This window comes from Excalfactoria chinensis, chromosome 3, assembly GCF_039878825.1.
Source record: "Excalfactoria chinensis isolate bCotChi1 chromosome 3, bCotChi1.hap2, whole genome shotgun sequence".
NCBI lineage: Eukaryota > Metazoa > Chordata > Aves > Galliformes > Phasianidae > Excalfactoria > Excalfactoria chinensis.
The window spans coordinates 16,359,148-16,386,443 of NC_092827.1; the positions used below are offsets into that span (position 1 = coordinate 16,359,148).

Consider the following 27,296-nt stretch of genomic DNA (forward strand, 5'->3'; position numbering starts at 1 on the left):
CTGATGCATGCATTAGTTTCATGAAAGCAAGGTCAAATATCCCACTAGTTTTATGTTTTTATTGCTCTCTTTTTTTACTGCTTTAATGAAAATATTAAAAATCAGAATCTGTTTTGTTGCTTATATACATTAGCTATACAGTATAGTTAACGAGAGCTGCTCTTGAAGTAATGCTGCCTATTTTATCGTGTTGGCCTACGACATCAGAGGCAGATAATGGTGGTATGGTAGTACAGGTTGAACCTTCCCACCTGTATTCCACTACATTTTCTTAGCATGTGACAGATGGTAGCAGAGGGGTGGTCTGACACAATGGCCTCTGACATGGAAGTGTGCATGAAGCAAGAATGTGAAATTGAATTCTTCCATGCAGAGAAAATGGCACCCACTGACATTTATCTGCACTTGCTGAATGTTTATGTAGACCAAACAGTGGATGTGAGCACAATTAGTTGGTGGATGATGCTTCAGCAGTGGTGATAGCAACAGTGGGTCACCTCCACTGGTGCAAGTTTTGATGAGCACAGCATTTAGGCTCTTGTTCCTTGCTGGTGAAAACGCATAGCTAATAGTGGTGACTGTGTTGAATAATCTAGCATATCCATTGGGAAATGCTGGAGCTAGAGTTCAGATAATGAGTGAAATTGGTAATTTAAGGTTCTGTTTTGTTTTCTAGAAAAAAATTACTTGGCCTGTCTTTAAGTAACTCATTTCTACCCCCATCTGCTCTTTTTGTCTCTGTCCAAGGTGCTGGTCTTTCTTGCTGCAGGTTTGTTTATTTTTCTTTCTGCTTTGGTAAAGGTATAATTTTTCTTCAAAGTTAATTCATAACTTTATACTTTTGTTGCTAAAAGCATAATAGATTTACTGTCTCGGGGACAAATGATGAATTATGAATGCTTTTTATAATTTGTGTACATTCATGTAGTTTTCTCTCTCCATATGTGTAATTTTTGGTTCCGTAGAATACTTCAGGTTGCAATAGATGAACATGCCAGTTCATTGTGTTTGACTACATTTTGTCTCTGATCCATACTGAACTTCAGTGTGACCACTGCTAGTCTATTCAGTTGTATATCTGAATTCACTCCTTTCTTTGAAACAAACAACAAACAAAAGTATTTGAGTTTTAACTGTTGTATAGCAGGCACTTTTTTTTTTTTTTTTTTAAATATGACATAGAAATGATGTTTGTAAATTATGCACAAAATAACATGCTGTGGTGTTCTTGTACAGTATTCCTTACACTGAATTCTTAAGGCAGTTTCCCTTTGTTCCTCCTCCAAACCCCTCAGCCTCTCACACACTCTTTATCTCAACCTCATTTTTTCTTCAGAATGTTTTTGTTACTTTGAGAGACTCTGTAGGCAGAATAGCCTGTCCTAGCCCTAGGATGTAGAAGACACTGTCTGGGAGACCCTCTGGAGTGCAGTGTTGCTGTGTCCTGGATCTCCACAGCTATTGCTTACGTCTCTTGCTATCTGTAGAGACTTCTGTTTTCTAAAAACACAAAATGGAACTGATAATTGTTAGATTGCTTAGGTTTTCTGTTTTGTAATTGTGTATGTGTCACCCCTAATTTTGTGAGACAAATCAGTTGGAGAAGCTACAGAACACTACTATGCATAGGTGTGAAGGTCGCTGGTTTGTTCAGCTTCCTTGGCAGACAGTATTGAGAAGTCTTTGGTGTTTGCTTTTCAAAGGCAGTATCTGCTTTTGTGTTAGCTGGGTGCTATATATGTTGACTATATGTTTATGAACTTCCTTTAGGCTGTTAAAATATTTGGTACAATTCATCCCAGTCAGGTTGTTACGGTATTGCTCCAGTTTTCTAAAACTTTACCTGGTTTAAGCTGTTTCTTCACAGAGATTGCTGACTGAGGTTTACAGTGAATATGAAGTTTGAATGTGTAACCAGAAGGTTTTCCATACATCACAATATTTTACTCTTTCCTTGTATTGTGTTTGTTTGTTTTGTTTTTGTTTTGTTTTTTCTTCCCTAGTCTTGGATGTTCTTTAAAAATGAAGTTAATTACTTTTGTTGCTGCATTGCCTAGAGGCATCAGTTAGGTGAGTCTTTGCTGTGCCAGTATGTAATGCCATGAAGCATGTCAATTTCCTTGGTAAATAAAATTTTAGTATTTTTGGAGGTAGACTACTTTCAGATCCATATGCTACTTAGTGTTCTGTGGATAACTAGCTTTGTATAAGAGGTTTTTATTGATTTAGATTAATGGTCACTCTTTCTTACTCTGTTTATTATTTTCTAATTACTGCGATCGTGAGGAAGGATGCTTTTGTGAAAGATACTGGGTGCTCTTCTTAACTCTGCTCAACAGTCCAAAGGCCGAGACTTTATTCATAACAAGACTTCTTCTGTTGAAAAAGCATTTTGTTTTTCTAAACTTAACTCAGAGTAGACAAAATTAAGCATATATTTGTCCAGGAAGTACGTGACAGTCCATCATAATGCTGTTTATTTCAAGATTCAGATTTTCCTTACTTGTCAACAGCTGATGAGTTGGAACTCTGTTCTGCGGAAGCTGTTGTTCTTCATGACAGACAATAACAGTAGTCGGAGTCCTTATATTGGGCACTTTGTATCTAACCTTATTCATTCCTGAAAGCAGATAGATTAGATCTACCTGAAAGGGGTGAGAAGCTTCTTTGTGTTTTGTTGTTGTTTTATTATTATTTATTTTTATTCAAGATATCTGGAGGCCTCTTCTGCTCAACTTGTGGAAAGAAGAATAAACTTGTTTACTTGAAAGAGTTATGTAGCCATTGACTTACTTCTAATGTGACGTTGAAAATAATTGAAAGGAGGTCAGAAATGAAAAGCAGCTCTTTGCTAGAGATCTGCAAATGTAAATTTTGTTTAAGGCAAAAGCTTCTCTGCAATCTTTTTGGTGAACTCATTGTTTCTGTCAGTTGGAAACACTGTCTAGGCTTTTTGTAGAGGAGTGCTGCATAAATAGGAAAGCACAAACAGATCAGTACGGGTTCATACTTATCTCTGATCTACATTTGGGTATGTTTTGAACAAAAACTGCGCACTGAATTGTGTTCCCTAGTGCTTTTTTCCACTCCTGTAAATGTTGATCTACTGGCTTGCACTTTTAAAGTTCATTATGTTTTTTGAACTACTTCTGCTCGATCTTGAGCAAAATACTGTCTAAATCATATTTTGTATCTTGCATATGAACTATTTATGCCATTTATGGAGTTTGGAGTACTTTTATTTTCTTATTGTTGCTGCTAGACAAGGGCTTGGACTGTTGCTTTATGTAAAGAAAAACTTTGAGTTGCTATTCAAGAACAACATCGTTATTTTAAATTTATCCATTGTGATCTGGAGTTGAAAAAGAAAATATTTGCTTTCTATTTTTTTCTTTTTAAACTTGATGCATGATGGTGAGGAAAATAATTCCTTCATTTTTATGCAAGCATCTTAAGTCCGAATTGTTTTCCCCCATCACCACTCTCTTCAAGCTTCCAGCATGAACATCATTTATTTATTTATTAATATTCAATATACTTAAGAATCAAGTTCATTGTTCCACTTCATTTTTTTCTGTTTTACTTCCTCTTTTTATAACTCATGACGGAGAATTAATTTGGAGGCATTGCTCTTACAGTGAAGGCCAGGTAAGTATTTAGGACTTATGTCTTCATTGTATGTTACAAATGTGAGAATTGAATGTCAATTAAGTGAATTAAGCAAAATAGATGTGAAGGACAGGAAATTATTGAAGTTGTATAATATGATGCTTAAAACTGCTTGATACATAAGCTTAAATATTTTTTGCTGAAATTAACGGATTGTTATAATTGGACTCTTCTAATGGCGTTCTCTCTCCCTAGGCAAGAGCGTTAACACCTCAGACAGCAGAAACAGATGCAATAAGATTTTTGGTTGGAACTCAGTCTCTTAGATATGATAATCAGGTAACATGCTTGGTCTTTTTTTGTTGTTGTTTTGTTTTTATACTGTTCAAATATCTATTTTTCTTCTTCCTGCCCTCTAGCTCTGTTTGAAGTTTAAGTGATAGTTAATTTGTAGATGTACGTTAATTGTATGCGGATATATTAATAAGCAATATAAGTGAGAGTGTGTATTTCTGGGAAATTAAACTGTTCTAAATTGTATGTCTAAATCAGTTTGGCTTAGTAAAGCAGCTTCCATTCTTTCATTAATTTATATCTTTAGATTCTCTGGAGCTGTCTTTAAACCTTGGAAGACATATGAAGTACAACAAAATTCTTTAGTGTCTGATTGTCTTTAATGTGACTCCTGGCATATGCATATCTGTGTATCTGAAGCTACATGAAATGGATTTATTTATCTTTTTTTAACCTATAATTGTCAGTAATCCATGTTTCTTTACTGAACACAAATTTAACAAGTTAAAAATTTCAGGGACTATCATGGCTTAATTCCTGTTGGGCTGTTTTCTCTGTGGTTAAGAGTACGGCACTTATAAACTTACAGTAATTTCATTTTCATGATTAAACTTCAGTATGTGCATTCATAATGAAAGAAGATCTTCAGGGCAAAACAATTAGAAAGCTTTGTTAGGTGTATGCTTCAGGTGGGTGTAGCAGAGGTACAGCTGAGGTTTTCTGCTGGAGGATTCCAGATGCTGTCCTGTGCATTTTGCAGTTGGCTGTGCTAGAAGAGCACAGTTGAGACCAATAAAATGGTGGAACCTCTGTGAATACTTTTGGGATGGGAGAAAAGGGAACAAAGAAGAGAAAGAAACAAACCGTAGGGGGGATGCCAAGATCAGAGGAGGCAGTGCTCTGTGGTGGAGCAGATATCCTCAGCTCCCTGTGGAGAGCCTGTTCCTGCATGTGGATATTCCTGAAGGAACTGCAGACCATGGACAGCACATGCTGGAGCAGAAAAAAAGTGAGAGATGGAGAGTGGCCGAGAAGACCATACGTATTGAGTGTAACCCCAGTGCCCCATGCCCTCATGTACCATTTAAAGCCTCCATACTGAAGAAGTCAATTCAGAGAATGGGAGGGAGAAGGTGTGATTTTTTTAAGGTTTGTCTTTCTGATTTCTCACAATCCAAATTAGTCGCTACATTTATTTACTGCCAAAAAAATGCAGTTTCCCCCCAGTGTATTTTTGCCCACAAAAGTAATTGTTCACGAAAAGACATTGAGTTTGATACCATATGTTAATGCTAGTTAAGACTCAAGGGGAAAAAAGTGTTCAAAGGAATGAGGAGTATGAAGTATTCAGTTTCTTTACTTTTCAGGAAATACTTGTGAAACCAGTAACAAAAGATGGGGCATAATGGATTTAGTTAAAAACAAGATGATTAAAAAAAAAAAAATCGTGTACACTTGTCCTGGGTGCTCTTCAGACATTTGGCTTTGAGGTGCATTTCTACTGAATAAATAGCTTTATCTGGTTAAAAGTTGAATCTGTCTTTTACTTTTTGGTTTGACTAATTAAAGTCCAAAATTGGAGTTAAAGGATGATTCTTGCTTATTGATTGGCATCCAGCAGATCTTCAGTAATTTGAGAGTTCTGATTTAGGTAAATTTTTGGCATAGACTACCTATTTTAGGAATGTCTCCATATACATATTTCAGCCTCATTGGACGTGTTTTTGGGTTTTTTTTGTTTGTTATTTCCCCCCCCCCAGTGATTCCATTAATAATAGATGTGCAAGCCACTTCCTAGGGTATTAACGAATCTTTGGGGGTTATTGGCCTTTAGCTGTGCCTCAGGCCATCAGCTCCATTAGCTAGTTGCTAATCCCTAAGAAATGCCTTAGGCCTTAAGTCATTATTGTTTAATTCAGCACTGTGTTCTCTAGATTTGCTAAAAAACTTTTTTGATTACCTGACCTAACTTATGAACTGGCTTGCAGCCTTTAGTGCTTGAACAAGTGCTGCGTGGTAAGATATTCCTCATGCAGCTCCATCATGTGCAGAATGTTTCTTCCTTTCCAGTCCCAAACCAGGTGTGTTGCAGGTAAGAGAACAGCAGTCATGCAGCTGTCGAGGTAATTTCTTCCTTAGTGAGATTCATTTCTGTGCAAGTAATATATAGGAAATCTGGTGTAAATATTTTGTTGTTAATGTTTTCCTTATCAGGCAAAGGAAAGCATTTTTAAATGTTATATTCTGTCAGTATTTGGGATACTAACAGTGTCAAGTGCTCGGTATTTGATCTGCACAACTTCATGGAAGTTGTTCATTTTTGACTGGAGATCTGTCATCTACTCCAGTAGAACAACTTTGCTATATACCTTCAGAATGTGAATGAAATTAGGAAACCTGAATGCATACAACTAATGAAGAAAAACCAACTTGTGGTTTGCTCTCTCTTATGAGGTTTGGAGATCTTGAATAAGGAGAATAAAACTGTAGGAGAAAGAATTTAAGGAGAGCAGCGTGTTCTTAATGGAGTGTTGTGGAAGTGGAGAGTAAAACTGGCAACATGAAGTTTCTTGCCAACTGGAAGAGAGGCAGAGAAAACTGTCCAGTGAAATACCACTTGAGGAGAGGTGGCTATTGAAGAGAGCAGTCCAGGCTGCTGGTCTGTATTATAATCTTATTGTTTAGTGCTTTGGAGATGGTGATCACTGAAAATCTGCACCTTCTGTCTAGGTTTCTGTCGCCTGTTGTAGAAGCATCTCCTGCTGAGCTGGGGGTTTGAGTGCTTTCTTTGAATGTAGTTTTTGGTTTTTTAAACTATGTTCACTGTGAATTCTGAGAAATTGTTCATGCAGTTGCATACTCATTCTTTGACAGTATTTTAGACAGTTCTTAAAAACTTGGCCTTTTGGAAGCTTTTGTTTCATCTGCTGCTCTTAATTTAATGTGTTTACTGTGCATAAGAATACTTCGCCTAATCTTTGATCTCTCTGAGGACTGAGCTATCGTCAGTCTTGTATTAGAAGCCACTGTTATTGTTTTCATGCGTGGCGTTGCATAGGCACAGAGCATGGCAGTGGCTACTCAAACTGAAACACTTCCCACATCTCCCACTCTGTACCCTGTTAGTCTCTGATGGAAGGAAACAAATTATAGAGATTGTGTAATGGAAGAAAAAGAGTAATTTTGTTCTGAATGTGTTTAATTGTCTTCCTGCCTTAGTCACTTCCATAGCAATTAGTGATTTCTCTAGTTATTTTTTTTTTTTTTTTTTTTTTTTAGTGATGTCAAATAATTGTTTGCCTTCAGATCTCTACGTTTATTTTCTTTTTTTTCTTCTCTGTTTGGACTTGTGTGTGTTCAGGGAGAGTCTTCAGCATAATTACAGCAGCTAGGTTGGTAGCTTAGGGTTGCTTCTGATAATAAGAGTTATTTTCCACAAGAACTATGGTAACACGTACTATTACTCAGGGCAGTGCAGTCATGTTGAGAAAGTTCTCTGAGTGAATTTATGCTTACCATCACTGTCATTCTCTTCTATAGCATCTATATGCTACGCTTATTTATCCAAGTTGGGTCTCATTACCCTACTACACGGGTGAAAGTTAGAAAGATAGTAATTTAGCAGCTGAGGAATAGCAGCCTGTGCAACTGGGTTTTGTGTTATGAGTCCTAGCTGAATGTTTTTCTGCTAGTATTTCTCTTCCTGGTATCATGTTGGTACTGTATTTGGTACTATTGTATTTTCTGTGAGAATTGTTTTGTCTTTGGTGTGTAGCATAATTACAGCAGGATTTTCAGATATCTATGATGTCAGCTGAGGCAAAGACATGACAGCAGAAGAGAAATTGGTCATCTGTGATTTCAAAAAGCTTCAGATGGGGTAAAGAGCTTTCCAACAGTTTGTGTTGAACGACCCTCGTAACCTGGTCAGCACAGGCACAGCATATGTGCAATTGGTGTAAATAGAGTTTTGATTTGTGGTTCACCTCTAGAGACTTCAGTGAAGCTGCCAAATGAGACTTGAGTGACTCCAGTGGAAGGTTTCCTTCCCTCCCTTTGTCTTTTGAGATAACGGAGAATAACTGAATAAAGCAGATTTGTTTGCACCTTTCATAGGAGAAGTCAATTCTTATTTTAAAATATTTTCACAGATTTCACATTATTTATCTGTTAAACATCTAATTCAGTAATTTTGGCGGATCTGATTTTTGTTGGAGATGCGAAAGCTAATTATCATTGTTTTGATGTATAAAAATAATAGTAGGAATTATTGTTCTTGAGCCTGTTGAAAATTTTACTTCAGGGTTATAAATATGTTGCAGTTTATCTCCAAGCTATTTATTTATGAACAGTTTCAGTTGTGAGTTGATACAGAAAGTCAAAATACATCTGATGAAAGCAGTGCAGGGGGCTGAGTATATTGTTTCTGATAAAGTGAGTCAATGGTATAAACCATTAAATGAGGAAGAGTTCTCTTCAGAGATAGAAGCACTTGATTGAGGACACAGGGAGTAGGTCAGGAGGGGGTATACGGAGCAGCAAAATAAAGGGCAGCTGTAGATAAGTCTAAGGGGTGTGACTGCAAAGTTATGAAAGGTAGGAAGGTGACTTCCATAAGTTGGACAGAAAGATGGCTATGCAATTGCTGCAGATGAATGTTGTCCTGATGCCTGGGTAGATGTGTAAGTTCAGGGCAACAAATGAAGTCAAGTCTGAAAAGACAGTGTGCTCATCAACTGCTGGACTGCTTATGTGCCCTGGATGACTGAGTTAAGAACAGTACAGGTGATGAGGTCCTGCATTATTTCAAGAAGTTGCTGATGACTGCACTCAGCAGTTGAGTATTTGAAGGAGAGGTTACAAAAAAAAGGTAACACATCAGCCATTTCATAAGTAATGTACAGTATCGCCAGTATAGCCTGAGTTGATACCTATCTAGTTGTTTCTCTATTTTATAAAAACTTTCTGTAATATCTTGTAGTTAAGACTTCTGCGGTGCTTCAGTAGTTAAAATGGTGTCTTTATTTCTCTCTTCATTGTTGACACAACTTTACTAATGAATCTTAAATGAGATTATGTAAAAGAAAAAAAGGAGTGAGGTATAGATTTATTAAGACATAGTATTTCTTAAAAGAAAACTGTATAGGTTCCTAATCTTTCAGTTCAGTATTTTATCTTTGCTTGTTGTCTAAAATGTATTATATTTCCAAATGTTTTAGTAATAGATAGTTTTATATATAGACACATATATAGGACTGCTTGCTTGAAGAGAACTCTCAAAGTTTCTATTATTTTTGTTTCAAAATGAAGTCCTTTCTCTCTCCCCCATTCTTTCTTCAAAAGATATTTAAATTTGATGGCTTGGATACAGAGTTAGTGCGGACATCTTGACTGCAGATTGCGATGTTATCATTTCTGTTTATTGCTGGAAGAAGTGTTGAATTGCAGTACTAGTGGCTTATTACTATTAAATATTGTATGAAAAATCACCTTGAAGCTTTAAGCTGCAGAACTGAGAAGAATAAACACTGTATTTCATCAAAACAGAGAGATGACTTGTTTTTCTGGAAAAGTCTATCTTGCTTGAAATCAATGATATACTAAATTGTTAGTATAACAATTAATTAAAGTAGATATCAGTTATAAAATTCTCATTAAATTGTTCTGTGCAGTCATTGTGTATAATTAAGACCCACAGGAAAACATTTGAAAACCTAATGTTCTCTTTTATTGTATTTGCAGATTCACATCATAGATTTTGATGATGAAAATAACATCATAAACAAAAATGTGCTTCTTCATCAAGTGGGTGAGATCTGGCACATTAGTGCCAGTCCTGCAGATAAAGGTGTACTAGCAACTTGCTACAATAAAAGTAAGTCCATTCTAATAATTTAAAAGTTTGTTTTGGTATTTTTGAAGGTGCAAGGATTGAACATCTGGCATGTGTAAAACCTTAAAAACAGGAGTTATCAACGCAGTATTTTTTCAAAGGTCTGCTGTACCATTAATTATACCTCATCCTTCTTCTATCCTTAGATTGTCTTGATTACAAGTATGTTTGCACTCATATCAAAGAAAGCAGCAAAACCAAAGTATTGCTTACCTGATTAATGCCAAGAAAGTCAAGTAAAATATTTCTGTTATTTTAGGCTTCGTTCTTTTGATTGTTTTATATGTTTGACTTTTAAAGTGAAAGCAAATGTCTCAAAATTTCTTGCTGGCATCAAGCTCCCTTTAAAATTGCAGATTAAGTCTGCATATAGTGTTGTTTGTCATTCGTTTAATGCAGATATGCCTACAGAGAACTATAATTTATCTAAATATTTCATCGGAACCAGTAGGAGTGCTCCTTGTATGCCCTTAACACTAAGTACACAGCTGTTTAGATTAAGGATCTTTCCTAGGTAAGGCAGATGTGAAGATTTTCTGTTCTAAGAAAAGGAAAATCCCCTTGCATCATTTGAGGAGGAGGGTTGTTTTTCTCTCTGACAAGTAAGAAATCTGTGCTGTCAGTTTGAATAAATTTTGTTTAGTCTCATATGTTCTTGTATATTCTTTCATGAAAATACAGTCTAAGCATACAAGAATAAGATGGTGAGTTCCGGACTTCATGCATCTGTCAACTGTAGAGCTGTAAATTCCTATTGTTCAACCTTTTGGTAAAAAAAGATGTTCCAGTGCTACTAGGTTCTTCTGTTTCATCTGCACTGAAATCAAAGTACTATGGCATGAATTTCTTTCATGAGTCAATTGTGAATATTTAAAAACAATTATAAAAGTGATGGAGGGCTTTAGCGGGCATTCTGGCTGAGAGTTCACTGAGAGGGTATTGACATTGTGTGTTTTGTTTTAATTTTATTTTTACTTCTTACTGTCTTGTTGACTTCCTGGGTGTAACTTCTCTTGACAATCAGTGCCAAGTCGAAGAATATCCCAAAGTTCTTGAAGTTTCCCTTGCTGAAAACCAAATGAAGTTTATACATTTAGTTTCTCTAGCCTCCTGAGCTGTTCTGTTGGTGATACGATGGATTAGGGGAGATGAGGAAGGAGTGTTGTTTGTTTTATTTTGTTTTCTAAGAATACTGTGCTCTGTAGAATGTTGTGAAACACCTTACGGAATTTATTCACTTCTGTTTTTTCCTCCTGTGTGACTGAACAACAAGTTGATGAGAGATTATCAAGTCCAGTACTTCATTTATGTAATGTCCTAATGTTTAACGGAATATTCTGAGTTGAAAGGGATCCACAGAGTTCACTGAGTAATATTAACTGCTTTTAATTTATTCAATTTGCATCTGCTTTTGAAGTCAAATATTGTTTTAGCTGGTATGATGACCATATATAACTTCATATTGCTTTTTAAGAAATTAATATATTAAAAGACTTGTTACTCTAACGTGCCACTGGGGACATTCCTTACAGCAGTGTGCATTTTTAATTGCTAAAACCTCTTTGGAAGAGAGCTTATTGGATGAATATGTCTGCTAAGCAAGGCACTTCACATTTCTGTGTTATTTCTAATCTCCATTATTGGACCTATTAATTCACATGTATGCTTTCTATCCTAGCTTCTTTGTGTTCTAAATTTAGTTTGCTTTATATGGTTTAGAAACGTTAAGCTTTATCATTTGTAATTCTTGTATCTTCATTTGGAACCATCAACCATAAGCATTCTGAAGAAAACAAGATCTGTTTCTCAAGTGATTATTGATGAATCTAAATAGCAATACATGTAACAGAAAGCACACAGCAAGGGGTTCTAATAATAAGGAATACTGGGTTTTGCAGACAACTTAATTCAAGTAGTAATGCAACCAAATTAAGCATTCAAGATGTTTAAAACTCATTTATGTATTTATGTATTGCACTTGTTCAGTTATTTTAAAGAGATGCTGTTTTTCCTTACTGAAGTATCGGACAAATGATACCAGGTCAGAGGTATTGTGACCATCTCTTGTTGTCTGAGCGCACTGTACATCAGGCAAATCTTGACTGCTGTTGAAACTCAGATAATGAATTAATGTGATAGGCAACTGTTGTTATTTAAGAACAGGAAAATGGTTAGCTGCTAGTTTGCGAGGAGCAAAAACTGCTGATCGTAACAATCCTAACATGGAATATACCACTTTTGACAGACAGGCAGTTGTCTGTTCTTGTTTTTTCTGGTTACATCAGTATTTCTGATAATTATTATTTTTGCTGGAAATTACTGCTGAACCTGTTTTGTGCTATTTTGGTGAGTGGAACTTAAGCAAAATGTTGCAGTACTTGAACTGTAATGGATTGTTAAATAAACTTTGCCACTGTTTTCTGTAAATGTAGCTCTTTCCAGGATATTTTCCTTCCTAATGAAGTAATTTCAACCTGTTGATCACTTTCATCCTCTTTATTTATGTTGCCCCTTTCATTATGTTATGCTGTGCCCTACTTTAGATAAAAACATTAGAATTGCATTCTCTACTTGAAATATAGGCATACCAAAATTTTATGAAGCTGTAAAATAAGTCATTGTTTTACTCTTTCTGCCTTTTATTAAGTTGGCCAATGTTTTGCTGGCTTATGTGGTTCCTATTGCACTTTACCTTCAGAGGATTGTCAGTAGAGATGCTGAAAACATTTTTCAGAGTTTTATCTACAGGTATAAATATAACATCATGTCAGGATGACTTAAGCTATTTTTCTTCCATTCTTCTATTATAATTCTTCTGATGTTAATACAGGTGAAGAAAACTCTTAATGGTGAAGTTCATCTGTCACTCTTTTGACTACCAAGTTTTCAGAAATTCTTCAGATGTTCTTGCCTTTTGCATAGCATAGAATGACCTGAAATGATATTGATGGTAGATGATGTGTTTCCATGGTAGTAATAAGGATGCTCACAGTGAAATGCCTGTTCTGTTTCTGGCTTTAGAATCACAGAATGGCCTGGATTGAAAAGAACCATAATGGTCATCCAGTTTCAACCACCCCTCCCCTCCACACCATATACAGGGCCACCAACCACTAGACCAGGTTGCCCTGAGCCACATCCAACCTGGCCTTGAATAATATCTCCAGGTCCAGGGATGGGGCATCCACAGCCTCCTTGGGCAACCTGTTCCAGTGTGACACCACCCTCTGTGTGGAAGAACTTCCTTCTAATATCTAACCTAAACCTCCCCTGTCTTAGTTTAAAACCGTTCCTCCTTGTCCTATCACTATCACCTAATAGCCATTCTCCCTCCTGTTTAAATGCTCCTTTCAAGTACTGGAAGACCACAATGAGGTCTCCTCAGTGCCTTCTCTAAGCTAAACAAGCCCAGTTCCCTCAACCTTTCCTCATAGGAGAGGTGCTCCAGCCCTCTGATCAGAGCCTTTTTATTAGAACCTTGTTATAAATGCATTGGAATGAAGTTTCATGAATTGAAACAAGAAAAAACACAGAATATTTCTCAAGCATAATAATTAAGGTATTTTTTTTTAAAGTCAGTTTGTCACCACTGCCAGGAAGGTATTCTTTGTATAAAATGAATGACAAAAGGAAGCAACACTCATAAAGTTGGTTAAAACTTTCTCTCAGACTATTTTGAAATTAAATACTTGAAAAATAATTTTTGTATGATCGTGTTTGTGCTTCCCTTTGTTAGCCTTAAAGAGTTCAGTTTCTTAATCAAATCTATTAGTATGTATTTGGAATACAGTTTGTTTTCCCAGTGCAAATGTATTTTTTGAATCATAGATTTAACTTCAATTACATGTAGGAACACACAAAGCCACCAGAGGGCGAAAGTAAGTGCAAATGGAGGAGGCTGTTATCTGAGTTTTTGTGCATGCAGGCATGCACATGTGCAAATATTCTCTTTATTGTTTTTGTTCTACAAACAAGATAGGTGCCATTGCACAGCAATTATGGAGATTCAGTACATATAGTGTGTTTTTATAGATTCAGAGCCTACACATACAAAACTGCTGTTTTATTTTCCTTTTTAAAATCAAAATTAAACTTTTACTTAAAATCCATTAATTTCAAACATCAAATCTGCCTTGAGTGTAACATATCACACTTTTCACAGCATAAAACTGTGTTAGATTTCCAGCAGAGAAATCTCACCAGTAGGGATAATTAGAAAAATGCTCCTAGTGATGCTCTCTACTGCTTAGTAGTGAAGACAGTAGTTGACATGGACTCACTGGTTTCACTGCCCTTCTCTGTAGTAAAAATGCTCTGTGTAGGGAAATCTTTTACCCGCACTGTGATAGAGTTACAGTGCAGAGGTGGGCTGGGATCTAGAGAACTTGAATGAATCTCTCTAAATATTTCCTAGTGTTCTCCATAGCACTACTGGAGAACTGTATAGAAGAAGCTTCTTGTAGTTTGAGGGAAGTAATGGACCTGCTTGTCTTTTTTACTGTTGTTGTTGTTCTCTGTGCTGTTTTTAGGTTGTACCTACTATTTTTTATGGATATTCTATTTATGTGACACTTGTAGCATTCCTATCTAAGGACTTCCTTTGAGGTGTTAAATGAAATAGTTCACTATTTGATGCACATGATGGAAAGCCAGTGTGGAAATGTTAGAGTATTACAGGATGGTCACAATATTGAAAAGAATGTTTCTAAAATACAGAAAGCAGATAAACTGCTGCTGAACTAGAACTTGCACTGAGAGACAATCTGAGTTATCTTTTTATCATTAGAAGATGTCATTGTATTCTTTTTCTTTTTTATTTTGAAAGCACACCAAGAAAAACTGTTTTCTGGATCTGATCTCCAATTATTTTTTAGTTCAGTTTTCAAATATTGAACTCGTCCAGTGTAGTAACTGAAGAGAAAAAGCCAACCCATCTCTGTTCTTTTTGCATATCTAGTCAGCACATTGCTGCAGTAAGTAACATTTGGTGTATAACACGTATTGTGTTGTAGTACATTTAAGCACTCTTGTCCCACTATCTTGTCAGTAAGGGAAATCTAGAAGCTGGATTTTCCTTTGGTGTGTGTCAGACTTCAGAGTTATTCCTGAATTATGCAAGTGAAACCAAGTATTATGTGCAAGTTCCATCAGTTAAACATTAAAATATATTGTAACTTTGTGTTTTTTGCATTTCATTCTCTGGTCCTTTTTCTAAAATGAAAATGTAGCTTGCTTTTGCTGAAGAGACTTGCTTGCTTGGTGAGCTTTTAAAAGAACACAAAAGATAATTATTTTTTTCCTTCTCCTACTGACCTAATAAATGTCACAATTCACGTCCTGAGCATCTCATGAGTCTTTACTCAATAGCTATGTTTTCTAATATGTAAATTCTAATGTCTAATATGTAGACAGTTTTAGATTTAACCACCTGATAGTACTGAATTATACTGATACGTAGGTTTCAGTTTATATTTTAAAATGAAATTTGTTTCTATAGAATCTTCTGTTCCTCACAGCACATAAGTGACAACTAGTTAAAATACTAAGAACGTGACTGTAATTGTTTTGCATTTTTTTCCTAGTTTTTAGGTTGTATCTTACAACCCTAAGCATTTCTGACTGATTAACAAGAAACTGAAGAATCATTGCAGATATTTCTGCTACTGAACTGGCAGACAGCTGCAGAGAATAAGAGAAGTTGAGGTTAATATCTATCTGCCTTTTCTGGCATTGTGATGACTCTTGCAGCTCAGCATAGTTTATGATGTCCACTGTGTATGTGCGTGGCCATATAGTAGACGAACAGCACTTTTCTGTAGTTTAAGAATTGCACGGTGATCGGAGTTGTCAAGGATGCCAGAGGGCCTCTATTTCAACATCCTATATGAAGCAGAGTACGCAGTGAGTTCAGACCAGGTTTTTCAAGTTCCTACATGGTTGGTTCTGGAAAAGCTGAAGTGGAATTTGTACAAGCTCTCTGAGTAACTGCTACTCGGCTGCTTGGCTGTCTTAATGATGGAAAAATTGTTGGCTTGTATCCAGTCAGGACCTCTCTTGTTTCAGCTTGCTCCTTGTTGACCTCCACTTCCTGATTCTAGAGTAGTCCTTCTGTTTGTTCTTGATGAGTTCTTCATCAAACAGAAGTCTAAAAGACTTTTTTTTTTTTTTTTTTTTAAATGCTAATGTTCATTGTCAATGAACAGAATGTCTTCTGTCTTGATTCAGTGGATCCATCTGCCTCTTGAGGTCATGTGTGTTTTACTTCAATTTTACCAGGCTTGTTTTCTCAGACTTGCCTAAGTCATCCTGCTTCTCACTTGATTAAAATTTTACATTGGCTTAGCCCTCTCCTACCACTTATTCAGAATATCAATGTTGCCTATTACCTCATATTGTTAGGGGAAAAATAAAGTTCTTCCCCTCCTCTCCCTCCCCCCCCCCATGTTTGTACTGCATATGATAGGATTCACCTCAGAGGTATTTCATCCTTCAAATTCCTTCTGATTCCCTCCTTTGGTCTACCTGCCAAAAAAATGAACATAAATATAACATTGCACTGAAATTGCCATCTGTTATCATGACAAAAAAGAAAGTTGTTATTTTTTTCTGTTGTTATACCACTATATGTTAGCTGTTGTCTGCCTTGTACATGAGATGAACTAGATGATCTTATAGGTCCTTTCCAACCTTGTGATTCTCTGATTCTATGTATAGCACAAGAGTCCTCAAAGGCTGGCATTATCAGCTAGAGAAATTTTATCTTCAACTGAAACATTTCAGAGTGTTTTTTAAAGCTATTCAGAGAATATTTGAATATTGCATATGAACATGAGAAAAAGCTTCTTTACTTTGAGGTTTACTGAACACTGGAACAAGCTGCCCACAGAAGTTATAGAGTCTACTTTCTTTGGAGAGACTCAGAAACTGCTTGAGCACTTTCCTGTGCAATCTGTTTTAATTAACTTAGTTGAGGGGTGTTGGGTTTGATGATCTTCAGAGGTCCCTTCCAATCTCTACTGGTCTGTGATGATTCTGTGAAACCTTCGTATCTCTGAGCATGTTTTTGCGGCTGTGTCATTGTGAAGTCCAACAGAACACCTCACCCATATTGTCTCATTGATCATCATCAATGTTAGATGCTCTCTTCCTGAATTGCTTGTATCTTGCTCTGTTTTCCCACCTGTGGGCAGTGAGGTGATTGAAGTTCCACATGAATAGGAGGCTTCTTCTTGCTGTCTGTTGTCTCTTGTTTTTTCTTCACGAAAAAACGTGACACCTACTGTGATGTTGCTACTTTGGTTTGCTGTCTATTTCTAAACTATCAGCTCTCAGCTGGCTTTGATCCATCCATTGATAGAGCTCCATTCTATCTGCTGTTCTTTATAAAGAGCAGTTTTCCATTTCAGCCTTCTTTTCCTGAAAGAGCCTATGTTTGTCTGTGCGTTTGCAATCCCGGTGAGATTGTAGATATACCGTAAACATAAAGCGTATTTGGTCAGTAACAGCAAAGACACTACCTTGTCTCTACACTGAAAATTTGACCACGGAATGGCTTTTACAGGTTTGTTTTGAATTTGTTGTATTTCTATGCCTTTTCTTTTTAAATTTCAAGTTTCTTAGGGAAGAGCTGTGTAACTCTCCTACTACATTTTCATTAAAAAGTTATGTCAGGATTTCTCTCCTATGAGCACTTCTGAGTTGTAAACAAATGAGAATGGAACAGTTATTAGCAGCCTGTTCCAGTAAAAGTGGCTGACTAGCGTTGGACAGGATTTATTCTTTGACCTATCTGGACTTTCTGGATGCGCTAGCTCTTGATATCTTGAGGGATCAGGTAAATGGAATTAAAATAATAATAAAATCTTTAGTAACTTATGTTCCTCGTATTAGCAAAAAAAAAATCAATTATCCTAGTATTTGTACTTGACTTTATGTCAGAAAGTGAAGTGATACTGCATCTTGCTGTGTCCTAGCTGTGGCTTGAATAGCTTTGATGTTCTTTGTAGTAGCTGGTACGGTGCTGCATTTCAGATTTTGATGAAAACAGAAATGATAGCACACAAATGTTTTAGCTGTTTCTGAGCAGTGTTACACATAGCAGAGGACATTCCAGCTTCTTGTGTTGCCCTGCCAGCGAGGAGCTGGGGGTATGTAAGTAGTGGGAGAGGACAGAACTAGGTCAGCTGGTTCAGAGTGGCCAAATAAATGTTCCATACCATGGTGGTGTGATGCTGAACCATAAAAGTTGGGGAAAGAAGAAGGAAATGGGACGTTTGAAGTGGTGGCATTTCTATTCCCAAGAAACCATCGTGTGATGAGCCCTGCATTCCTAGGAGTGACTGAACGTCTGCCTGCTGATGGGAAGTAGTGAATAATCCCTTAGTTTGCTTTACTTGTGTACTTACCTTTTGATAAATTGTGTTTATCTTGGCCCATGAGTTCTTACGCGTTTATCTTTATGATTCTCTCCTCTTATCTCTCTGTAGGGGTAGCAAGTGAGTGCCTGTGTGGTGCCTAACTCCTACCAGAGTTGAAGCACAATGGCCTACTAGCTTCTCAGTAACAATTATGTGGTTATATCTTGAATTGTATTCAGTTTATTATATTTTTTTTTTCTTCCATTGACTAGTTTTGCTTGATGTGGGAGCACATCTGCAAGTTATCTGCCCAGTAATGTTATCAGCCAGGTAATGTGAAGACTTAGTCAAATTACGACTCTGAGGTCTATTGTTTCAGTCACAAGCCATTGCTGGAAGAAAGTTTATGTTGATAGAGTAGCTTTATTTTGTGTATCTATTAAGTATAAAGTAGTAATTGCAAAAGTCTTATGCAAGGTGTAGTAAACCTGTCTTTTCAAATCAAGAACTTAATCCTGCGAATTCGAGATAGCCTTATGAACAACTGATTTTGGATGTAGTGACATCTGTCCTATTTGAACTAGATTACCGTGAACTGTCAGGTCATCTTTATTTGTCTTTGGAGCTCACATGCAGTAAAATTGTAGGCTAAAGACTACTTAAATAGAACATTGAATGTGCAACTGTCTGGTGATGGCCTGATTCAGTGGAGGGGATAAGTGGTTCTCAGTTGCCATTAAATTGTTAAGGAGTGTAGTGTTTTAATATCTCACGAAGCATCGAGTGGGAACGTTAATGCATTGCTATCATCTAGTCCTACTTAACGGACAGCTGCTGTGGCTTTGGTGGTGATGCAAGTGAGTGCCTCTGAGACTGCAGCTTTCTCTTTGGTACTTCTGCATGCGAAAAAGGGCAATGTTGATAATAGTGTTCTGCTTCACTAGCCTTAGTGATGATGGAAGCCAGTGTGTATGCTTCATTGGCTTTTATTGGCGTGTTGTGCAGATCACCTCAGCCCAGGGTAAACTCTAAACAGTGCTTTTTGTATGGCCAGCTGATACCTTGCTTCATGTGTGTTTCCTGATGGTGTGCTGGTGGAAGCAGTACCAGGAAGATCATAGCACAAACAAAAGCAAGTAGTTAGAACCAGTTTCTTCATTATTTTCTGCTGCTTAGAGAGGGAGTTTGATGGATCAAAGATGCCATAAGTCACAGTTGTGACTTACGAGATCTGATCCTCTTAAGTTTCAGAAAGCAAGCATGCCTGTTAGTGCTGTTAAGCAGCTTTTACAGTGTTGTAGCCAAATTTTGCCTGAAGAGCGGAGTTTGGTGCATGAGTATAGTGAGGGTATATGAGTATATGAGTATAGTTCTTCTCTTAGGCTGTCCTCCAATGGCAGAATTCCAGAGGAGCATTCAATAAATTTTGAGCTCCCACAGACAGATATATAAACATCTGCACATCCCAGAGAAAAAAAGTATGTGCTGAAATGTTGTCTCAAATCACCTCTGGATGGCATGAGAAACATCAGACTATAAAAGTGTTCCATTTATTCCTTTTTCCATTTTTCTTTCAACCAGCTGACTGCATGCTTTCTGCAGCTTCTGTCTCACAGTCCCATATTACTTGATTTATTTACCTGTTTCTTCACATCATACCCACTGCTTTGCACACTTTTAGGTTGTTATCAGTGTTTTCTCCATCATGCAAGGGTTTTAAAATTTCCTTCTACATTTGTAAATACAATACAAATGTGGGAGCCTGGTGTCTAGCCCAAGTCATAACTGTGTTGTATTGTTGTGTACTAGTGTGAGTTTATGGTCACCTGTGGTCTGCATGCTAATAGTAAAGCTTTGTTTGTGCAGTGCTTTCCATGTGTTGGAGTAATGAGACACCAGGTAGGCATGGAATATGTCCTCTGTATGAATATAGGCTGGACCTGACTGGAGCGGGTTGCTATTAATTAATTCTTTTTTTCAGCTTCTCTTGGAAATAGATTTCTGTTAGGACAAATAGAGAGCTGCTATCTTTCTGCTTTGTTTCTGGGCACACATTTACAAAATAAGAAGCTGTACAGTGGTAACTTAAAAATGCATTTCAATGCTTAAAAGAAAAATTAAGCTGCCTACAATTTTTTATTCTTATCTTTACCTCAGCCCATGTATTTCTAAAATATGTAAAATGAAAGGCTACATGGGCTTGGAGTGCTATGATTGAAATTCTTAATCCAGAGACAGAACGGTGGGTTGGTTTTTTTTCCCCCTCATCTTCTTTTGCCTTTAAAAGACAAGTTGATTAAGGAGAATATGGTTTATCTTTTTATGAATCAACTGAAAAGGGTATTCTTTAGAAAGAAGTGTACTTAAATCATGTTGATTTTGATTTTTTTCATTTTATTAGGAGAAGGATGTTTACATTCATTAATAAAGAAGAGTGATAACTCTGTTTGTCAGTGGTGAGAAGGAGGCTTCTGCACACTTGCTGCTTGTTCCTGTCATACTGAGAGCACTAATGGGCACCAGCTGGGCTGCAGCTATAGCAGCTTCACCACTTCAGCCTCTCACAGCAAGAGCTGCTGTGGCAGAGCTGCAGAAGGGCCGCCTGTGCGGATTTAGGAAGTATACACTTGAGTTGTTGTTCCCTGGGCAACAGAATAACTGCAGCCAGCTGGCTCTGCACCACCTGAGCTGATCAAAGAGCAAACCCTGTCAGGCACTGATACTTCAGCTCCTCCAGCTTCAGCGGGAATGTCTGCAGGCAGTGAAGTAGGGAGCGTTGTCATTTGGATTTCAAGGTTAAACACGGGGGAATGAAGCAAAATGACAGCAGAAATAAAATGTAAACATTGTTCCTGTAGGTGCTGCCATCTCATGTATGTAGTTATTGATTCTAAAAAAAATCAATGTAAAAATACTTCAATACTAATGTACATATAAAAATGCATTTCAGAATGATTTTAAAAGAAAGCAGGAGACTAGCAGTAAGTGTCTTTGTTTTAGTTCTTCCAAAAGGATACATGAATCGGGGTGACTTATCACATGCGTAAGAAAAATGGGAAAGAATGATTGAACATAAAGATTGGAGTGCTTAGTAAAATGATGTAATTAGGGAGGGCTGTGCAGAGCTGGTCTCAGTGTGCTTTAGGTGACTGCTGCAAGCCCGTGACAAGTGCAGTGTGTGGTGGTTACATATGTCAGAGCATACTTCAGTGACATGGGGCGTTTATTCTGCAGGTGGTGCCAAAAGAATGAAAGGTGGATGATTGAACAGCTGAGTGTTGTAATGTTGGCGAGTGTGTTCCTGTATAATTGGGATCAGAATCCACTTACGGGATGGGTTGTGGGTGATGGTGCTTTCTGAATGTCCATTTAACTGTCTTAACATTTTGGCCTTCGTATTATACCATTGCCTGTAAAAATCACTTTGCTTAAGAGCTTTAAGGAAGTTTTACATTTTGAAATCCTGTTTTAAACACTGTTATAAGATGGTAAAGATTGAATTTGTGTTTTGTCACTCTTCTTGAAATAGGTTTCTTTATATTTTCTAATATCTCTACTGCCTATTGAAGATAATAACTTCAGTTCTGGAAGGGTAACTGCCATGGGTGAACTGGAGGTAGGCAGAATACGGACAAGTGATAGTACGGGTTGACTTTAATTGAACTTAGGGTGTCTTCAATCCACACCTGATTGAGTAAGGCAGAAACAGAATTGGTTGATTTCTACACGTGCTCAAACCTCTTTTCTACTGAAACTGCTGAGTACTGATTAGCATCCATACTTCTCAAGGCAATTTATCTTTATTCATTGCAAGCGTTCTTTTTGTTCTTCTGCTTTGTCATTGTCTTAGTACTGTTTGATTAATGGAAGTGTTTCCATAGACATAGTCATTCCTGTTGAATCTTAGACCATTAAACACGTAAGTGTATTTTTTTGTCCCTATCAAAAATCTTGGGGGGGCGGGAGAGTTTGAGTGAAGGAATAAAGCTTGAGAAAACAATAAGGTTGTTGGATTTCTTCTGACTGCAGAATCATTTACATCTCTGGTATCTCTGGCCATCTATATTTCATTCTACTCTGCTTTGGTGAGGCCTCACCTGGAGTACTGCATCAGATGTGGTGTTTTTAGTACAGGAGAGACACAGACCTGTTGGAGCATGTCCAGAGAAGGGCCACAAAAGTGATCCAAGGGGTGGAACACTTCCTCTGTGAAGACAGGCTGAGAAGGCTGGGGTTCTTCAAACTGAAGAAGAGAAGGCTCTGGAGAGACCTGAGTGCAGCCTTTCAGTAAACTAAAGGGGGACTGTAAGAAAGAAGGAACAGACTCTTTATCAGAGTCTGTTGTGATAAGACAGGGAAATGGGAGATTTAGATTAAATACGTGATTTGAATTCTTTTATTTTATTTATTATTTATTTATTTATTTATTTACAATAAGCACTGGAACAGGTTCCCTTGAGATGTGGTGAATGCTCTGTCTGTGGAGACATTATGAGCAAAGGGCTCTGAGCAACCTGATCTAACTGTAGGTGTCCCTCTTCATTGGAGGGGAATTGGACTAGATGGCCTTTGATGGTCCCTTCCTACTCCCAATGATTCAGTGTAAAGTATGGCTTTTTGTATTCAGTGATACAAAAACAAATAGAGGTCTGATTGAGGCTGCTTACCATCCATGGTGATTACAGAGACTGCATCGCTTCCTTCTGCATTTATTCTTATTTACTATGTCAGTAATCTGCGTATCAATTCATTTCTTAGTGCTTTTACTGGGGTTGCAAATCACCTTTTCTGAAGCAGCAATTTGATAAAGGGAATAAATTATATTTTTGAAGAAGTCTCTGTAAACAGACTTTTATGATTGCACCTGATGTTCAGTTGAACGTTTGTGGTTTCTCAGGCTGTGCAATTTCCTGAATAAATCTTTGTAAAAAGAATTGGGAATGACTTTTGAGTTTTTAGGTTCGTTCAAAAGCTGGAGACCCGATATAGCTCACTTCTTTGATTGTGGCAGTCTCCAGAATCAAAGTCAGGGGTTGTTTAAAGAGCTTAGACAATTCCTTCTGGCTTGAAAATCTGAATATATGTAGAAGTTGAAATTTTTGCAAGGGTGGGACTGACTTTTAGTGTCATAAGCAAATGTATCACGTCTGGAATCAGCAGTCTGTGTTCTTACATTCACCTTTTTCTTTTTTCTTCTAGGCTTGAAATGACTGTGTATTTGTTTAGGATTGTTGGATGGTTACTGCATTTCAGCCAGCAATGGTTTGGTGAATTGATCTGCTGTATGTGATATAATTCTATAAAGGAGTAACAAGTGCTTGCAGTTGAGATTGTGTTCTTTGTTTTGTACAGTCATTAGTAGCTCCCTGATAACTTTACCTGTCATATTTATCTATTTATTTATTTATTTTTCGAGGGGCTTATTTCCCTCTCAGAGGTGATTAAGCTGGAACAAGGGGAGCGGTGTTTGAAGGTAGGCAGATAAACAGGATGTTTCACCTGTCTACAACTTCTCTTTTTCAGTGTTGAGACTTCTGGTAGTGGAAATCTGAAAATTGTCATGGAAGTAGCCCTCATTGTGAAGTTCTTTGGAGCACTGTAGTGAAAATTGGTATTGATTTGACCAAGTTGTGACCTTTTGCAAATTGCACACTCTGTATGCAGAGGGTTTTATCACTTGCTTAACTTGCAAAGTAGGCATCTGAGGAAGGCTGTGAGCTCTGTGACTCTCTCTGGCTTTGGACGAACTTGCTGAAGTTTATTTCCTGCAGTTTGTTCCTGCGCCCTCAGAGCTGCCAGAGTAACTGTGTGTGCGGTTTCTTTCTATCTCAGTTCTGTCAAAATGTGGGACTATTTGCTTATTCCTGACTTCTTGCCTACTTGCCTTTTAAGCTTGGATCATTTCAACAGAACTAGGTAGAAGGAACTGTGTATAGTCACTCTAGCAAATGTGTGAGTATGGCGGCCTCAGCCCAGGAGGTCGTGTTAATGAGCGCAAGGAAGCAATGCTTAACACGGAGTTGTTGCTGTTGGGAAAGTGTGTCTAACTCCAGCCATAACTACTGAGAGGTATACTGAAGGTGCACAGTGAATTAGACGAGAGACTTTCCTTGAGTGATAAGGAACGAAAGTGACAGCAGCCTAAGAATTCATTGTCTTATTCGTGGATGGCTGCTTTGAGCAGTTCAGGACTGCTACAGAACTCCCTTCTGTGAAACTTTAACTTACACTTTATGAAGGTGTAACTTAATTGTTACTTAATGCTTAGTTAAACCCATTAACAACTTACTTAATACACTAGCTTATCATTTTTTTTTTTTCTGCATTGGTGCTGTGTAATAAAAATTCTGGTTTAAGCATGATGTAAAATTAGAAAAGTAGTTTCCAACTGTATGAATAGCTTTAAGGTGCATAGGTATGACTTAAATAAAACACAGAATATCTGTTTTTATTTCTTTGACAGAGTAACTGGCATTGTCATTTAAATAATCCTTTCATTCATATGTATCTCTTACTAGTTTTAAGGAAATAATATGAGAGCTTATAGATGGAAACCAAGTTTTTACCCAATGTATCTGTGCAGTAAGGGGACATAATACAGGGGAAAATTTGGGGTTTCTGTTGTTAATTTTTTTTCTGTCCGTAGGGAAAATAATTGATGATTACTCCCACTAAGTCTTTCTTGATATTAATTAAATATATATATAATTTCTATTTCTCTAAATATGGACAGAAAAATATAACAGTTGTGAGAAAACAGTCATTTATTCTTTGCTGTTGAGATCTGTAGAAAGTCTAATAGGTAAAACTGTATTTAAAAGACATATGCTAAAATACAGTTCTTAAGGAATTTTTAATGATAAAAATTGAATTATGAATTTCCTTAAGTCTTTTAAAGTCATGACCATTAGTAAGTCTAGCATGGTTAAATTATGTTTCAAAAATAGAATATTCCTATGCAATTTGGAAGGGCAAATGGCATCTGATATACATAGTAGCATTAGAGCAGCTTTCCAGAAAGCACAGTATTTCCAGGACACCAAGGAATGACATGTCCTGCAAGGTATGGAAATCTGATCATTTTTTTTCTTCTGCCTGGAATATCAAAGTACGCTTCCATTTGCTTCTTAGAAGCATCAGGTATGTGCAATTTGGAGAGGAAAAAAAAGGAAAAGAAATTTTATATAATTACTACATACATGAAAAATTCAAGCAGATCCATTTTGTTGGTGGATTTCAACAAATTTTCAAAGCATAAAATTGTTAAAAGAGCCCACCAAAGAGCCCACCATACAACAGATTTTGGAGAGATGTCACTGTGTTTTCTTCAGCTTCAGCCAGTCTTCAAAATGCTGCTTGTTTACTTGTTTTGAGATTTCTAACATGGGAATCTGATTGTGAATGATGCTCTACACCTTTATTATTAGTAGTACTATTGTTTTCCTTTCTCATAATAATGTACCACGATAATGCCAAAATGTTTATATTTTGGAGGGTTAAAATGACATTTCAAGGCTTTCTTAAACTCATCATGCTATGCTGAGAGGAAAGATGGTTTCTGAAAAGTTAACTTTTCACAATTGGTTTTGTGGTTCTTTACAGAGGTCATGGTAAAAGCAGAAAAGCTAAAACTTTATATCCATGAAACAGACCTTTCGGTAATTTTAATCCACCAGAAACTTTTTTGCTTTGTTCTTTAACATTCTGTCATATATTGACTATCTAGGCAAAGCATTCAATAAATCTTAATTTCTCAAACTACTTTGTGCATTCTGTTGAGGTTATTTATTTTTGTATAGAGTAGAAGGCATGCTGTGCATTGACTTGCCCTTTGCTAAGAAAGGTAGCCATCTGCTGTTGCTTCCTTGTCTTTCAGTGGCACATTGATTTAAAGTGAAGGATTTCTCTCAAATGGTTTGGAGGTAGCTGTTTAGCATGCACTTTGATTACCCCTTATTTATCTTTTGATAATGGTATGGCCGCTTGATACTATATATTCAATTTGTGTACAACTTCCAATTACACTAAAATAGTTACACGATTATATTTCATATTTGGTGCTTTTCATCAAATACTGAGTGCTCATGTATTCTGAATTCTGTGTCTTTAATTTCTTCTCTTACCCTTGTTTTGTTTTTTTTTCTTTTAGAAATGGACATTGTTTTTCATGCTATTGTTTGTTGTGAGAGTAGCTATTTTATGTATATAATATCCAGATTGGTCACCTTGGTAATGGAGACATTTCTGTAGGCTTTCTCAGGCTCGGTGTCATTCTTTCTCTGATTTACCATCCTTACTCTCGAAAACGCTCTCAATACAGTTGTTCCAAAATAGAAACATACCTCTAAGTTGGTCACATCTGTTCATGGGTCTTTTATCAAGTACTCTAGACTAAAATCAGCACTTGAAGATAGAACATTAATAGAGAGGCTCGTGATAACACCTCGTAATACAAAACATTTCACTAATTATTTCCCCTGCTCGGGGCTTTGCTTTGAATGCAGCTTCTAGTAGGTAGTGACACCCAAAGATTTCACTCCCCAGTGTCACTGTAGCTGGTTTCTTTGTTCCTGCTGCAGTAGACACATTCTTCTGCTTTGAACACTGGACCAGAAGCTGTTACAGTGTGGACATGTCCAGTGCTGGTCTGGTCTCCTCACATTCTGCACTGATGCATAGTCTGATTATTTTGAGGTGATGGGCAATAGTGTATGTGCATAGACTATGTGGTGTTTGTTCCCTTTGATTACAGTTGGCTTCCTTTTCATATATCGTGATACTTTGCTATACACGTGAGTTCTGTTTAACTTCTGGAAACTGCTTTTGTTTTGAGTTAGAGGAGTGTACTTGGATGGAACACTGAAGTTTTCTAGTAAACTTATTAGTAGCAAAAGGTACAGCATAATACTGTAGGTTAAACTGAAGATTGCCCTTGAAAGGAAAATAGTAAAACTCTGTCTCAGTTGTTATTGTTAAGGGCTCAACTAAGATAAATTGTGGGTCATTTTCATTAACATCGTTATGGGGATTGAAACTTGGCGAACTTGCCTTGAAAGCAGGTATATTTTCATGAGCTCTGACTTTTACCTTTCAAACAGGCAAAGCTGGATTACATGCATGCTAATTATGAGTTTTGCAGTAAC

The 27,296-nt window shown here is 37.0% G+C and overlaps 1 protein-coding gene across 2 annotated transcripts in view; it reads left to right on the forward strand.

Moving 5' to 3' along the window:
* Positions 1–27,296, forward strand: part of EIPR1 (EARP complex and GARP complex interacting protein 1) — a 61,607-nt gene that overhangs the window by 7,112 nt on the left and 27,199 nt on the right. The window contains exons 2-3 of one of the 2 annotated variants that reach the window (XM_072331494.1): positions 3,865–3,948; positions 9,646–9,778. In XM_072331494.1, coding sequence (XP_072187595.1) covers positions 3,865–3,948; positions 9,646–9,778 — 217 coding nt within the window. Of the gene's footprint in view, positions 1–3,864; positions 3,949–9,645; positions 9,779–20,879; positions 21,027–27,296 lie in introns of those variants that run through there. The other variant, XM_072331493.1, reaches the window with a different exon arrangement.